The 15,760-nt window shown below is 50.2% G+C and overlaps 2 protein-coding genes across 4 annotated transcripts in view; one reads left to right on the top strand and one right to left on the bottom strand.

Moving 5' to 3' along the window:
* Positions 1 to 6,611, bottom strand: part of ITPA (inosine triphosphatase) — a 37,770-nt gene extending 31,159 nt beyond the window's left edge. Inside the window, exons 1-4 of one of the 2 annotated variants that reach the window (XM_063939991.1) lie at positions 6,419 to 6,611; positions 4,240 to 4,297; positions 4,099 to 4,163; positions 3,398 to 3,471 (exon numbers count right to left, since the gene is read on the bottom strand). In XM_063939991.1, the coding sequence (XP_063796061.1) occupies positions 3,398 to 3,471; positions 4,099 to 4,163; positions 4,240 to 4,297; positions 6,419 to 6,523 (302 nt within the window). In that variant the 5' untranslated portion in view covers positions 6,524 to 6,611. The other variant, XM_063939990.1, reaches the window with a different exon arrangement.
* METTL13 (methyltransferase 13, eEF1A N-terminus and K55) overlaps positions 5,936 to 15,760 on the top strand; it is a 56,165-nt gene continuing 46,340 nt past the window's right edge. Inside the window, exon 1 of one of the 2 annotated variants that reach the window (XM_063939989.1) lies at positions 5,936 to 6,023. In XM_063939989.1, coding sequence (XP_063796059.1) covers positions 5,982 to 6,023 — 42 coding nt within the window. In that variant the 5' untranslated portion in view covers positions 5,936 to 5,981. Of the gene's footprint in view, positions 6,024 to 6,658; positions 6,967 to 15,760 lie in introns of those variants that run through there. The other variant, XM_063939988.1, reaches the window with a different exon arrangement.

The following is a 15,760-nucleotide window of genomic DNA, read 5'->3' as shown; positions in this document are numbered from 1 at the left end:
ACCCCCTAGGAGGTGACATCCCCATATTTGGCAATTGCTCCGCCTCCACACCAATATCGTCCTCATACATGTCGACACACACGTACCGACACACAGCAGACACACAGGGAATGCTCTACACGAAGACAGGACCCACTAGCCCTTTGGGGAGACAGAGGGAGAGTCTGCCAGCACACACCAAAAAAGCGCTATATATGACAGGGATAGCCTTATAATAAGTGCTCCCTTATAGCTGCTTTATATATATCAAAATATTGCCATTAAATTTGCCCCCCCTCTCTGTTTTACCCTGTTTCTGTAGTGCAGTGCAGGGGAGAGACCTGGGAGCCGTCCTGACCAGCGGAGCTGTGAGAGGAAATGGCGCCGTGTGCTGAGGAGATAGGCCCCGCCCCTTTTCCAGCGGGCTCGTCTCCCGCTATTTTGTGAATCCAGGCAGGGGTTAAATATCTCCATATAGCCTCTGGGGGCTATATGTGAGGTATTTTTAGCCTTTTAATAGGTTTTCATTTGCCTCCCAGGGCGCCCCCCCCCAGCGCCCTGCACCCTCAGTGACTGCGTGTGAAGTGTGCTGAGAGGAAAATGGCGCACAGCTGCAGTGCTGTGCGCTACCTTTAGAAGACTGCAGGAGTCTTCAGCCGCCGATTCTGGACCTCTTCTTACTTCAGCATCTGCAAGGGGGCCGGCGGCGCGGCTCCGGTGACCATCCAGGCTGTACCTGTGATCGTCCCTCTGGAGCTGATGTCCAGTAGCCAAGAAGCCAATCCATCCTGCACGCAGGTGAGTTCACTTCTTCTCCCCTCTGTCCCTCGTTGCAGTGATCCTGTTGCCAGCAGGAATCACTGTAAAATAAAAAACCTAAGCTAAACTTTCTCTAAGCAGCTCTTTATGAGAGCCACCTAGAATTGCACCCTTCTCGGCCGGGCACAAAAATCTAACTGGAGTCTGGAGGAGGGTCATAGGGGGAGGAGCCAGTGCACACCACCTGATCGTAAAGCTTTACTTTTTGTGCCCTGTCTCCTGCGGAGCCGCTATTCCCCATGGTCCTTTCAGGAACCCCAGCATCCACTAGGACGATAGAGAAAAAAGTGCTGAAAAAGTCGGCTTATACTCGAGTATATACGGTAATCTTCTAAAAGCCACCAGGCTCAAAGCGCTACAAACAACCTCCTGCCAGAATCTTTGTCTGAAGCCCGAATAGCGTTAGGTCATCCATCCACGGCAGCCCAAGCTCACAGGGTTTAGTACACTACTCTTTTTCCTGGCCGCAGTGATTGGTGAGAACAACAGGATCACTCACCCACAGCTGCTGGATAAGAGTTTTCCTGCTGTCTGGGGTCATTACAGCTATGACTACAGAACTGCAACTAGGGGTATATACAGTACAAAAAAACAAAAAATTTTACATTACATATATATATATATATATATATACACACACACACACACACACATATACATACACACACACACATACATTTATAGAAAATAAGAATATTTGTTAAAAAAATTATGTAGGCTTCAGTTTTCAAAATACATTTGTCATATAATTTAAAAAGTACACAACAACAAAAAAATTATTGTAAAAAAAATGTTTGGTACTCATGTGTTTAAATGGGCACATCATTACATTGCAGAGACTGTGGTAACTTCTTTTCACTTCCTCTCTCACTGCAGTGCCTCCCCCGCCGCCGCAGACATCACCTCCGCCGGCCACCGCCGCACACAGTCGTCCAGCTCCCCCGCCACTGCTGTCAGCGCACCCGGCAGCCGCTGACAGCAGTGGCAGCACAAGACCCCCGGTCGGATTTGGCCGTCCATTGAATAGGGGTTGTCGGGTCCATTCAGACAACTGCATGTCGGAATGGACCCGACTCTTATTGAATATACCCCACAGTATGCAATAGTTTGGGCATCTCTGGTTGATACTGAGGGGTATATTCAATAAAAGTCGGATCCATTCCGACATGCAGTTGTCGGAATGGATCCGACAACCCCTATTCAATGGACGGCCGCTGCTGTCAGCGGCTGCGCTGACAGCAGCGGCCAGGTGTGCAGATGGCGGCAGGCGTGAGTGGGACGGCGGCGGGGGAAAGCTGGGCCGCGGCGAGAGCAGAGCGGCGGCCGGTGGGGGGAGCTGGCTGCGGGGGGACATGTCTGCGGCAGCGGGGAAAGGCGCTGCAGGGAGAGAGGTCTCTCCCTGCTGCGCCTCCCCCCGCAGCCGCAGACATGTCCCCCCGCCGGCCGCCGATCTCTGCTCCCACCGCGGCCTGCAGGACCGCTTGTCTCCTCACCTCAATCCGACTTGTTTTCAAGTCGGATTGAGTTTGTCGGAAAGGGGGCCAAAACCTGTTGGGCCCCATTTCCAACAGAAGCACGTGGATCGACGGCTATTCCGGAAGTCGGAAAAAATCAGCCCCTATTGAATAGGTCGGAACCACAGCTGCCGTCTTGTCGGAAGCTGCCATCTTTCCGACAAGACGGCAGCTTCCGACAGTTATTGAATACAGCCCTGAATATTCTTAGCAGGAAAAGTCCTATATTTCATTTACGGACATAGCATAGAAATATTGAAAATTAAATTGAACTAATGCCCCTTCCTCAGTAGCTAAATGGCAAAATATGTCAGGAAAGAAAATAAAATCTCTGAAGAAGATAAATATGCTGCTGTCATGGAGGATGACAAAGTCAGAAATGACTTATGGGGCTAGAAGAAGATCCTCCCATCAATTGACTACCATAAGAAATAGGGTCATTCTCAGTTTTAGGTAAAAACATATCTATCAGTCAGAGGGTGAGATGTATTTATGAAGCATCAACAGACATCGTTGCATACAGAACAGTGGGACAGTCCACTGGTATGCTCCGTCTTCTTCTTGCCAGGACAGCTTTGTGATACCCAGCTGTCTTGGTGATGCTTTGACTTCCGTGTTTCTGACCTGGAGGTTGAAACGTGCATGTGTGCAACTGACCGGTAATGAAGAGCAGATCCCTCTCCGGGAAAATTAAGTGTAAAGTAGCCCATAGGCTACTATAGCCAACGCCATCTAATGATGGTGTTCTCTAGCGGGCACAAGCTCTGGAAAGTATGCATTCTGGAGCATGATGCACGTGGCACACTTTGCAGACTCAGAAACTCATGGGACCTGCTTTGCCACAAATGTGCTGCGGACCCTTTCAAACACATAGGAAAGTATATAGATGTGGTAAAACTTCAGAAAACCAACATATTTCTGAAGTTTTACTGTAAAAAGCTTTTAATACATAGCACACAAAATATTTAAAGGGAACTATGTAAAACTGAAGTTACTATAATTTAACAGAAACTTGCTCTAGTGCCACTTACCTTACAATCTTTATACAATCATAAAAAAAACCCTGTTTTAATTCATCCACTTACATATATGGGCCTGGAAGTCCACCCAGAGCATTAAAGCACAAACATGTGTCTTCTACTATAACTGGACCTTTAATCTGTGAGTAGAAGAAAATATAAATACATGAAAATGTAAGGATGCTTCAAAAACTCAGTGTACCCCAGACCACTTATATGATACCTGTCACACCGTAATGTTCATTTGTTGTATATGTAAACGTCCCTATCCAGCACTGACTGGACTACAGTATGTATTTTCTATACAAATCAAACCTGCCCGCAGGACTCGTCTTTCCGATACTCTCCAATGAGCTTTATTTGATGCAATACTGGCTAATGGTATTATACAATTAATAAATCTAAATGAAAATACATAAATTGAGGTTTTATTTCATTGTTGGAATTACTGTATTGCATATTTTTTTAGAATATTGACAGTCCCCTCCAGATTAATATAACATTTTAATGAAACAAAAGGTATGGTGGGGAAAATATCCGAAAGTCTGCAAACCTAGATATCAATTTCCCCCGGGAAGTGGTGGATGCAACCGACCAGCCGCTGCGTAGTAAGATATGAATGTTGGTGCCGCAGCTTCACTGTAGCTAGTGCAGGTCGGCTATTTTTGTCGTTAGTAAATGACCGTTAATAAAAGCAATTAGGTTACGATGATGTACATTTTGTTCCCCTTAAACCATTGTTTTGCTTCAATATAAGTTTAGCATACCTGTGTGGCTGCCTCTTTACACTTCTGAATTGAAATGTCATCAGGTTCTCCTTGGTATTCTGGTACTGAAAGAGAAGCATACTGTGACAGGCAGACACCATATGACCGCTTATTCAAATGACAGGTTAGAAGAATACTTACAGTCGATTTTCTTAGCAACTAATTTACATGGGAATTTATCACCAAGGATTTGAATGACCTGTGTAAGAAAAATGTAAAATAAAAATAGACGTTATGCAATTTCTTGAAAAGACAATAAAAAGCAGAATAATAATTTAAAAAACTACAATACCATATACTATACACACACATAGCACAAACTCTCCAGGGCCCTTATGTGCTAATCTGTGAAATGAGTGGTATTTTAACAACTGTTAATATCCTTTCAATTCTAATTAGATACATTGGGGGGTATCCAATTAGCTGCAATCCATTTCGGACGATAAAAACAGCCGGATATTGCGATCAATGATCATTATCGTGGTATCTAATTAGAGTCCGTTTTCACTGGCTGAAAACAGACCCGCGATCGAAATCAAGTATGTCAGAACAGAAAACAAGAGAAACTAAAGCAGAGCAATACAGTGAAAGAAAATCTGGGTAAGTGTATGCTTGGTATTTTATCTGTATACAGGGGCATAACCATAACTTTGGTAGGGGGGCCCAAATAGCAACATATTGAAGGGGCCCCTGTCCCAATACTTCTTGAGAGAAACCTCTCCGCAGCAGTTAGTAATTGTATGCCCCGTAATAGTGTACTAGTACATTTTCTGAACCATAGTAGTGCCCTAGATAATATTATGCCCTATAATAGTACTCTAGTTTATTTTATGAAGCATCATAGTTCCCTCCTAACTTCCATGTCACAGGCTGTGTTTGAGAAATGACAGTTAGGAGCTGATTGGCTGGTACTTTATCACTGTGCAATTTATCACTCTCCAAGGCTTGATAAATCTGGGCCACACTGTCCCCAGTCCATATTATGCCACACTATAGTACCTCATACCTCCCAACTTTTCAGATGGGAGTTTAGGGACACTCGCGTGGCCTCAGACGAGTGTGTGTGGCCTCACAGCATGGCTCAATTTTCCTGCATTTTGGAGGGGTGCTAGCCAGATGGATCCCCCCGCGGGACACTGCTGCCATACTCCCCGACTGTCCGACCAGCAGGACAGTTGGGGGGTATGGTGCCTCCATTTCATATTGTGCCCCATGACAGTGCCCCCTCCACATTACATTGAGCAGATCAGAATATGACACATTGCAGTGGCCTCCAGTTCAAAATATGCCACATTACAGTGCCCCCTTACCATTATAACATCCACTACACACAGACCCAATTGCATAGCAGGCAAATCTGGGACATTGGTATGCAACTTTATAACTTGGATCCAGGCCCCACTGAGCCTCTGGGCCACATAGCAAAGGCACCCCTTGCACTTAGTATAGTTACGCCCATGCCTGTATAGAAGGACTAACTTATGCTCTAATGTAGGGGTATAATGGTGTAAAAGGGGCATGTGAAGGGGTCTGATAGCATTAGGGGAGGGCGTGTTAGGGAGGTCTGTGCTGCTAAGAAGTTTAAATAGTAAGTAATTTTATGGTGCATGTTGACACTCTTGTGATATACTTACCAGTCACTGTATTATATTAAACCGAATTATTTTATTGCTCAAACTGACTAAATACTTAATAAATATGTCTTGTTGATACAATCTCCTTGCGATAGCTGCATGGAAAGCAGAGATTGCATTTCCTGTTATTAGTGCCAGTGCATTGGATTGGATTGTTTGCTCCTGCTTTCCACTTCATATATGACTGCACGTTTCCTGTGTTATCATTAATAAATCCAGCACAGGTGACAGCACTCATGCAGTAGATGAATGGGCGGACCAGAAGCGGAGCTACAGAGCATTCTGCACCAGGTATAAGGTTGCTATAGTATACTATTTTTTAAATCAGGAACACTTTTACACAGGTTCTGTGGCTGATTGAAACCAGGTGAAATGCAGACTTCAAGCCAACCACAGAACCTGTGTAATCATACTGTAGATGTCAGCAACCCTAGTTGCTGGGATTTGTAGTTCCACCACAGTCTTCTATGCAAGTTCCATATATCCTCCCCCCACCATAGCCAGCAGCTGAGGTCAGCCCTGTACCTCTTCCAGCTTCTTGGCATTCCCCGTCACAAACACGATGCTCCTGTTACTAACTGCAGCCATATCCGAACCACAGTCCGAACCTTCTCGTGTTCTACACCAGAAGAGAGCATGGTGCCGGCGGCAGCCAGGGTTTACCCCGCCCCCAGCCCAGCACGCACCATCACATCACCAATCACAACACGGACACACTGACGAGAGTCCCGGTGACTCGGAAGCAGTGTGAGCGCTGCACCAGTTCTATGGCTGTGTTGAGAGAGGGACATATGCGCTGTAGTAATCTCAGATTGCCGCCAGGTGGCGCTGTTACATAGACACAGTAATACATTTCCCGGCACCGTGCACTGCTACTTTTCCAGTACATAAGGTCTTCGTTCTACTGTCACAGATACCCAGCATGGGCCTCCGCAGGCGCTGCCAGCCTCACCAATGACAGCCTCGGACCAATCAGAATGAGTACTGTTGCTCACGCCCTCAGAGGACGCTATTCCCCGGAAGTGCCTGCGCCGTGCCCCACGTGTGACACTGACAGGGACCGAGAGGCTGAGCGGCGACGATGAACCTGTTGCCCAGGAGCAGTAAAGAGTTCTCCTCCAGCGAGTACTGGGAGCAGTTCTTCCGGCGCCGGGGCGAGCGGGCTTTTGAGTGGTATGGAGGCTACCTGGAGCTGTGCGCAGTGCTGCATAAATACATTAAGCCGAAAGACAAGGTGTGTAATGCGGCCTGCCCTACAGAGCCCTTGCCCTCTCTCGCTCTGCCCTTTGCTGCCTGCTTTTGCTCTCTCTGCCCCTTGCTGCCTGCTATCTCTCATTCTCTTCCCCATGCTGCCTGCTGTCTCTTTAGCTCTCTCTCTGCGCCCATGCCTGCTATCTCTTTCTTTCTTTCTCTTTCTGACCCTTGCTGCCTGCTATCTCTTTCTGACCCTTGCTGCCTGCTATCTCTTTCTGACCCTTGCTGCCTACTATCTTTCTCTGCCCCTTGCTGCCTGCTATCTCTCTGCCCCTAGCTGTCCGCTATCTCTCTCTCTGCCCCTAGCTGTCCGCTATCTCTCTCTCTGCCCCTTGCTGTCCGCTATCTCTCTCTCTCTGCCCCTTGCTGTCCGCTATCTCTCTCTCTCTGCCCCTTGCTGTCCGCTATCTCTCTCTCTCTGCCCCTTGCTGTCCGCTATCTCTCTCTGCCCCTTGCTGCCCGCTCTCTCTCTGCCCCTTGCTGCCCGCTCTCTCTCTCTGCCCCTTGCTGCCCGCTCTCTCTCTCTGCCCCTTGCTGCCCGCTCTCTCTCTCTGCCCCTTGCTGCCCGCTCTCTCTCTGCCCCTTGCCCGCTCTCTCTCTGCCCCTTGCCCGCTCTCTCTCTGCCCCTTGCCCGCTCTCTCTCTCTGCCCCTTGCTGCCCGCTCTCTCTCTCTGCCCCTTGCTGCCCGCTCTCTTTCTCTCTCTGCCCCTTGCTGCCTGCTCTCTTTCTCTCTCTGCCCCTTGCTGCCTGCTCTCTTTCTCTCTCTGCCCCTTGCTGCCTGCTCTCTTTCTGCCCCTTGCTGCCTGCTCTCTTTCTCTCTCTGCCCCTTGCTGCCTGCTCTCTTTCTCTCTCTGCCCCTTGCTGCCTGCTCTCTTTCTCTCTCTGCCCCTTGCTGCCTGCTCTCTTTCTCTCTCTGCCCCTTGCTGCTTGCTCTCTTTCTCTCTCTGCCCCTTGCTGCCTGCTCTCTTTCTCTCTCTGCTCCTTGCTGCCCGCTCTCTCTCTCTGCTCCTTGCTGCCCGCTCTCTCTCTCTGCCCCTTGCTGCCCGCTCTCTCTCTCTGCCCCTTGCTGCCTGCTCTCTCTGCCCCTTGCTGCCTGCTCTCTCTCTCTCTCTCTGCCCCTTGCTGCCTGCTCTCTCTCTCTCTCTCTGCCCCTTGCTGCCTGCTCTCTCTCTCTCTCTGCCCCCTTGCTGCCTGCTCTCTCTCTCTGCCCCCTTGCTGCCTGGTCTCTCTCTCTCTCTCTCTCTCTCTCTCTCTCTCTCTGCCTCCTTGCTGCCTGCTCTCTCTCTCTGCCTCCTTGCTGCCTGCTCTCTCTCTCTGCCTCCTTGCTGCCTGCTCTCTGCCCCTTGCTGCCTGCTCTCTCTCCCTCTCTCTGCCCCTTGCTGCCTGCTCTCTCTCTGCCCCTTGATGCCTGCTCTCTCTCTCTCTCTCTCTGCCCCCTTGATGCCTGCTCTCTCTCTCTGCCCCCTTGATGCCTGCTCTCTCTCTCTGCCCCCTTGATGCCTGCTCTCTCTCTCTGCCCCCTTGCTGCCTGCTCTCTCTCTCTCTGCCCCCTTGCTGCCTGCTCTCCCTCTCTCTGCCCCCTTGATGCCTGCTCTCTCTCTCTGCCCCCTTGCTGCCTGCGCTCTCTCTCTGCCTTCTTGCTGCCTGCTCTCTCTGCCCCTTGCTGCCTGCTCTCTCTCTGCCCCCTTGCTGCCTGCGCTCGCTCTCTCTCTGCCCCCTTGCTGCCTGCGCTCGCTCTCTGCCCCCTTGCTGCCTGCGCTCGCTCTCTGCCCCCTTGCTGCCTGCGCTCTCTCTCTGCCCCCTTGCTGCCTGCGCTCTCTCTCTCTGCCCCCTTGCTGCCTGCGCTCTCTCTGCCCCCTTGCTGCCTGCGCTCTCTCTCTCTCTGCCCCCTTGCCTGCGCTCTCTCTCTGCCCCCTTGCTGCCTGCGCTCTCTCTCTGCCCCCTTGCTGCCTGCGCTCTCTCTCTCTCTCTGCCCCCTTGCTGCCTGCGCTCTCTCTCTCTCTCTGCCCCCTTGCTGCCTGCGCTCTCTCTCTCTCTCTGCCCCCTTGCTGCCTGCGCTCTCTCTCTCTCTCTGCCCCCTTGCTGCCTGCGCTCTCTCTCTCTCTCTGCCCCCTTGCTGCCTGCGCTCTCTCTTTCTCTCTGCCCCCTTGCTGCCTGCGCTCTCTTTCTCTCTGCCCCCTTGCTGCCTGCGCTCTCTTTCTCTCTGCCCCCTTGCTGCCTGCGCTCTCTCTCTCTCTGCCCCCTTGCTGCTTGCGCTCTCTCTCTCTCTCTGCCCCCTTGCTGCTTGCGCTCTCTCTCTCTCTCTGCCCCCTTGCTGCTTGCGCTCTCTCTCTCTCTGCCCCTTGCTGCCTGCGCTCTCTCTCCTCTTTCTCTGCGCCCCTTTTCCCTTCTCTCTCCCTCTCCCTCTCTCTCTGTGTCCCATGCCCGCTGTCTCATTGTCTGGTGGCCCACTCTCTCTCTGTTCACCCCTGCCTAGGTTTGATCTTTTTCTATGTACTAGGTGTAGGGAATAGGTGCTGCTCCATACATTGTAAAACTGTGTGTGGTTTAATCCTTTCTTCCTTTAGTGTTATGAGCCACGGCTGTGGCTCATTCCTGTTTTGCATGTCAGGTATTTTATGTTTATAAGTAGTCTTGCAGGCCAGGATTTCCCGTTGCTCTGTTTAAGAATACTCTTGGTTGCTGCCGCTGGTTAGTCTGTGTAATTGCAGCTTGTTCCCATGTGTTCAGCCTCACCTGGCTGCTAATTGCATCTTGTCAGTTTGGAGTCATGCAACAGGGCAGCTGCATGATATTATTAATTAGGCCTCTCTGTTATATGCTGGCTCAGTGCAATTCACAGACGCTGGTGATATTTCTTGGTTTCCAGTCTGCTTGAGTTCTGAGCTTGTTCCTGCCAATTCCTGAGCTCCTGTGTAGCAGTTTCTGTCGAACTGCTTCCTGTGTCGATTCCTGTGTCAGTCCCTGTGTCGATTCCTGTGTCTGATCCCGTGTCCTGCCGTGAAGTGTTCCTGTACAGAAGTCCAGTGGCTTTGCCTATGCCTGGTCGAGTTTCTGGCTTCTTGGTGTCCACCGGTCTGTCGTTTGGGATTCTGCCTGTCCTTCAGTTCTGAGAGTCTGTGTCGGCAGCATTGGGGGTTCCTGTCCGTTTGCCAGTATTCGTACCGGTTCCGTGAGTAGCGGCTCTGCCGCGTCCGTCGGCCTAGGCCGCTGTATTCTGTTATTACTTCTGTCACTGGTGTTTTGCAGAGGGTTCTGCTTATGCTGTCACCGCCGGAACACAAGAGTATTGTGTCGGCGTGTGGTCAGCATTTCCTTTGTTGTTCTTTTCCTTTGGCGGCAAGCCGCACATACATTTAGTTTTAGGCTAGTATATTAACCCCTGCCAGAAACGATAAAATAGCGTGAGAAAGCCCGCCGAAAAAGGGGCGGAGCCAACTCCCTCAGCACACTGGCGCCATTTTTCCCTCACAGCTTCGCTGGAAGGAAGCTCCCTGGCTCTCCCCTGCAGTCCTGCACTACAGAAAGGGTAAAAAAGAGAGGGGGGCACAATTTAGGCGCAATATATATATATTATAGGCAGCTATAGGGGAAAACACTCTGTATAGTGATATCCCTGTGTTATATAGCGCCCTGGTGTGTGCTGGCATACTCTCCCTCTGTCTCCCCAAAGGGCTTTGTGGGGTCCTGTCCTCTGTAAGAGCATTCCCTGTGTGTCTGCTGTGTGTCGGTACTGCTGTGTCGACATGTATGATGAGGATAATGATGTGGAGGCGGAGCAAATGCCTGTGAATGTGATGTCACCCCCTGCGGGGTCGACACCAGTGTGGATGGACTTATGGAAGGAATTACGTGACAGTGTCAGCTCCTTACATAAAAGGTTTGACGACATAGGACAGCCGGCTACTCAGCTTGTGCCTGTCCAAGAGTCTCAAATGTCATCAGGGGCTATAAAACGCCCGCTACCTCAGATGACAGATACAGACGTCGACACGGATACCGACTCCAGTGTCGACGATGATGAGACGAGTGTACCCTCCAATAGATCCACCCGTTATATGATTGAGGCTATGAAAAATGTATTACACATTTCTGATGATACCCCAGGTACCACAAAAAAGGGTATTATGTTTGGTGAGAAAAAACTACCAGTAGTTTTTCCTGCATCTGACGAATTAAATGAGGTGTGTGAGGAAGCGTGGACTTCCCCAGATAAGAAATTGATCATTTCTAAACGGTTAATGGCTGCGTACCCTTTCCCGCCAGAGGATAGGTCACGCTGGGAAACACCCCCTAGGGTAGATAAAGCGCTGACACGCTTATCAAAGAAGGTGGCACTACCGTCTCCGGATACGGCCGCCCTAAAAGAACCTGCTGATAGAAAGCAGGAAAGTACCCTAAAAGCTATATACACACACACTGGCATTATATTGAGACCCGCTATTGCATCAGCTTGGATGTGCAGTGCTGCAGCTGCGTGGTCCGACTCCCTGTCGGAAAACATTGATACCATGGATAGGGACAATATTTTGCTAACGATTGACCATATAAAAGACGCGGTCTTATATATGCGTGATGCACAGAGGGATGTTTGCCGGCTGGCATCAAAAATAAGCGCTATGTCCATTGCCGCCAGACGGGGGTTATGGACTAGGCAATGGTCAGGTGATGCCGACTCCAAGCGGCACATGGAAGTTTTACCCTATAAAGGGGTGGAACTTTTTGGGGAAGGTCTTTCAGACCTCGTTTCCACAGCTACTGCTGGGAAATCGACTTTTTTTGCCACAGGCTACCCCACAGCAAAAGAAAGCACCGTATTATCAGGTACAGTCCTTTCGGCCCCAGAAAACTAAGCGGGCTAGAGGCTCATCCTTTCTGCCGAGGGGCAGAGGAAGGGGGAAAAAGCTGCAGCACACAGCTAGTTCCCAAGAGCAGAAGTCCTCCCCTGCGTCAGGTAAGTCCACAGCATGACGTTGGGGCTGCTCAGGCGGAATCGGGAACGGTGGGGGCACGTCTCAGGTTTTTCAGCACACAGTGGGCTCTCTCACAAGTGGATCCCTGGGTCCTTCAAGTAGTATCTCAGGGGTACAGGCTGGAATTCGAGACGTCTCCCCCCCGCCGTTTCCTAAAATCTGCCTTGCCGGCAACTCCCTCTGCCAGGGAGGCAGTGTTGGTGGCTATTCAAAAACTGTATTCACAGAAAGTGATTGTCAAGGTACCCCTCCTTCAGCAAGGAAAGGGTTACTACTCCACAATGTTTGTGGTACCGAAACCGGACGGTTCGGTGAGACCCATCTTAAATTTAAAAGCCTTGAACACTTATATCAAAAGGTTCAAGTTCAAGATGGAATCGCTCAGGGCGGTTATTGCGAGCCTGGACGAGGGGGATTACATGGTCTCCCTGGACATCAAGGATGCGTACCTGCATGTCCCCATTTACCCTCCGCACCAGGAGTACCTCAGATTTGTGGTACAGGACTGTCACTATCAGTTCCAGACGCTGCCGTTTGGGTTATCCACGGCACCGAGGGTCTTTACCAAGGTAATGGCCGAAATGATGATACTCCTTCGCAGGAAGGGAGTTTTAATTATCCCGTACTTGGACGATCTCCTGATAAAGGCGAGGTCCAAAGAACAGTTGATAGTGGGGGTGGCACTTTCTCAGGAAGTGCTACAACAGCACGGCTGGATTCTCAATATTCCAAAGTCACAGCTGGTCCCGACGACACGTCTTCTGTTCCTGGGAATGATTCTGGACACAGACCAGAAAAAAGTGTTTCTTCCACTGGAAAAAGCCGAGGAATTGTCATCTCTGGTCAGAGACATCCTAAAACCAGGAAAAGTGTCGGTACATCAATGCACACGAGTCCTGGGAAAAATGGTAGCTTCGTACGAAGCAATTCCATTCGGAAGGTTCCACGCAAGGACGTTCCAGTGGGACCTGTTGGACAAATGGTCCGGGTCCCATCTCCAGATGCAACAGCGGATAACCCTATCGGCCAGAACCAGGGTGTCGCTGCTGTGGTGGCTGCAGAGGGCTCATCTACTAGAGGGCCGCAGATTCGGAATACAGGACTGGGTCCTGGTGACCACGGATGCCAGCCTTCGGGGCTGGGGGGCAGTCACAAAGGGAAGAAATTTCCAAGGACTGTGGTCAAATCAGGAGATTTCTCTTCACATAAATATCCTGGAGCTAAGGGCCATTTACAATGCCCTAAGCCAGGCAAGACCCCTGCTTCAAAACCAGCCGGTACTGATCCAGTCAGACAACATCACGGCTGTCGCCCATGTAAACAGACAGGGCGGCACGAGAAGCAGGATGGCGATGGCAGAAGCCACAAGGATTCTCAGATGGGCAGAGAATCATGTGTTAGCACTGACGGCAGTGTTCATTCCGGGAGTGGACAACTGGGAAGCAGACTTCCTCAGCAGGCACGACCTCCACCCGGGAGAATAGGGACTTCATCCAGAAGTCTTCCAAATGCTGGTCAACCGGTGGGAAAAACCACAGGTAGACATGACGGCGTCCCGCCTCAACAAGAAGTTGAAAAGATATTGCGCCCGGTCAAGAGACCCTCAGGCGATAGCGGTGGACGCTCTAGTGACACCATGGGTGAACCAGTCGGTTTATGTGTTTCCTCCTCTACCTCTCATACCCAAGGTACTGAGAATAATAAGAAGGCGAGGAGTGAAAACCATACTCGTGGTTCCGGATTGGCCAAGAAGAGCTTGGTACCCGGAACTTCAAGAGATGCTTACAGAGGACCCTTGGCCTCTGCCGCTCAGACAAGACCTGCTGCAGCAGGGACCCTGTCTGTTCCAAGACTTACCGCGGCTGCGTTTGACGGCATGGCGGTTGAACACCGGATCCTGAAGGAAAAGGGTATTCCGGAGGAAGTCATCCCTACCCTGATGAAAGCCAGGAAGGGTGTCACCGGAAGACATTATCACCGCATTTGGTGAAAATATGTTGCTTGGTGTGAGGCCATGAAGGCCCCGACGGAGGAATTTCACCTGGGTCGATTCCTGCACTTCCTGCAAGCAGGGGTGACGTTGGGCCTCAAATTGGGGTCCATAAAGGTCCAGATTTCGGCTCTGTCGATTTTCTTCCAAAAAGAACTGGCTTCACTGCCTGAAGTTCAGACTTTTGTCAAAGGAGTACTGCATATTCAGCCTCCTTTTGTGCCCCCAGTGGCACCTTGGGATCTCAATGTGATTTTGGCATTCCTGAAATCACATTGGTTCGAACCACTTAAGACTGTGGATTTAAAATATCTCACGTGGAAAGTGGTCATGCTGTTGGCCCTGGCGTCGGCCAGGCGGGTTTCAGAATTGGAGGCTTTGTCTTGTAAAAGCCCTTATCTGATTTTCCATATGGATAGGGCAGAATTGAGGACTTGTCCTCAGTTTCTCCCAAAGGTGGTCTCAGCTTTTCACTTGAACCAACCTATTGTGGTGCCTGCGGCTACTAGGGACTTGGAGGATTCCAAGTTGCTGGACGTAGTCAGGGCCCTAAAAGTTTATATTTCCAGGACGGCTGGAGTCAGAAAGACTGACTCGCTGTTGATCCTGTATGCACCCACCAAGCTGGGTGCTCCTGCTTCTAAGCAGTCTATTGCGCGCTGGATTTGTAGCACTATTCAGCTGGCGCATTCTGCGGTAGGCTTACCGCAGCCTAAATCTGTAAAAGCCCATTCCACACGGAAGGTGGGCTCATCTTGGGCGGCTGCCCGAGGGGTCTCGGCTTTACAACTTTGCCGAGCAGCTACTTGGTCGGGGGCAAACACGTTTGCAATATTCTACAAATTTGATACCCTGGCTGAGGAGGACCTGGAATTCTCTCATTCGGTGCTGCAGAGTCATCCGCACTCTCCCGCCCGTTTGGGAGCTTTGGTATAATACCCATGGTCCTTACGGAGTCCCCAGCATCCACTAGGACGTCAGAGAAAATAAGAATTTACTCACCGGTAATTCTATTTCTCGTAGTCCGTAGTGGATGCTGGGCGCCCATCCCAAGTGCGGATTGTCTGCAATACCTGTACATAGTTATTGTTACAAAAATCGGGTTTTGTTGTGAGCCATCTCTTCAGAGGCTCCATTTGTTATCATACTGTTAACCGGGGTTCCTATCACGTGTTATATGGTGTGATTGGTGTGGCTGGTGTGGCTGGTATGAGTCTTACCCGGGATTCAAAAATCCTTCCTTATTGTGTCAGCTCTTCCGGGCACAGTTCCTAACTGAGGCTTGGAGGAGGGTCATAGGGGGAGGAGCCAGTGCACACCAGATAGTCCTAAATCTTTCTATAGAGTGCCCAGTCTCCTGCGGAGCCCGTCTATTCCCCATGGTCCTTACGGAGTCCCCAGCATCCACTACGGACTACGAGAAATAGAATTACCGGTGAGTAAATTCTTATTTTTTATTGTACTGGGTGTTTTATATACATGTTATAAATGTGTGTGATTTTTCACAGCACTGAGAGAAAAGTATACATTCACTTTATGGGGTATATGCAATTGCGGTCGAATTCCGGCTGGAATTCGACCGGTTTTGGATTCGACATAATTCGATAGTCGAATCCCGGCCGCCGGGACCTGAATTCGACATATTCAATAAAAAACAGATTCGACAGTCCCGCTGTCGAAAAACGGACCAATTGACGATAGTGTGCGTCCTGGATTCGACTTCATGGATGGCACAAAAGTGTTTAAAAAACCCTGAATAAAATTGCGTGGGGTCCCCCCTCCTAAGCATAACCAGCCTCTGGCTCTTTGAG

The sequence above is a fragment of the Pseudophryne corroboree genome, chromosome 9, assembly GCF_028390025.1.
Source record: "Pseudophryne corroboree isolate aPseCor3 chromosome 9, aPseCor3.hap2, whole genome shotgun sequence".
NCBI classification, from domain to species: domain Eukaryota; kingdom Metazoa; phylum Chordata; class Amphibia; order Anura; family Myobatrachidae; genus Pseudophryne; species Pseudophryne corroboree.
This window is presented reverse-complemented; position numbering and strand designations above follow the sequence as displayed.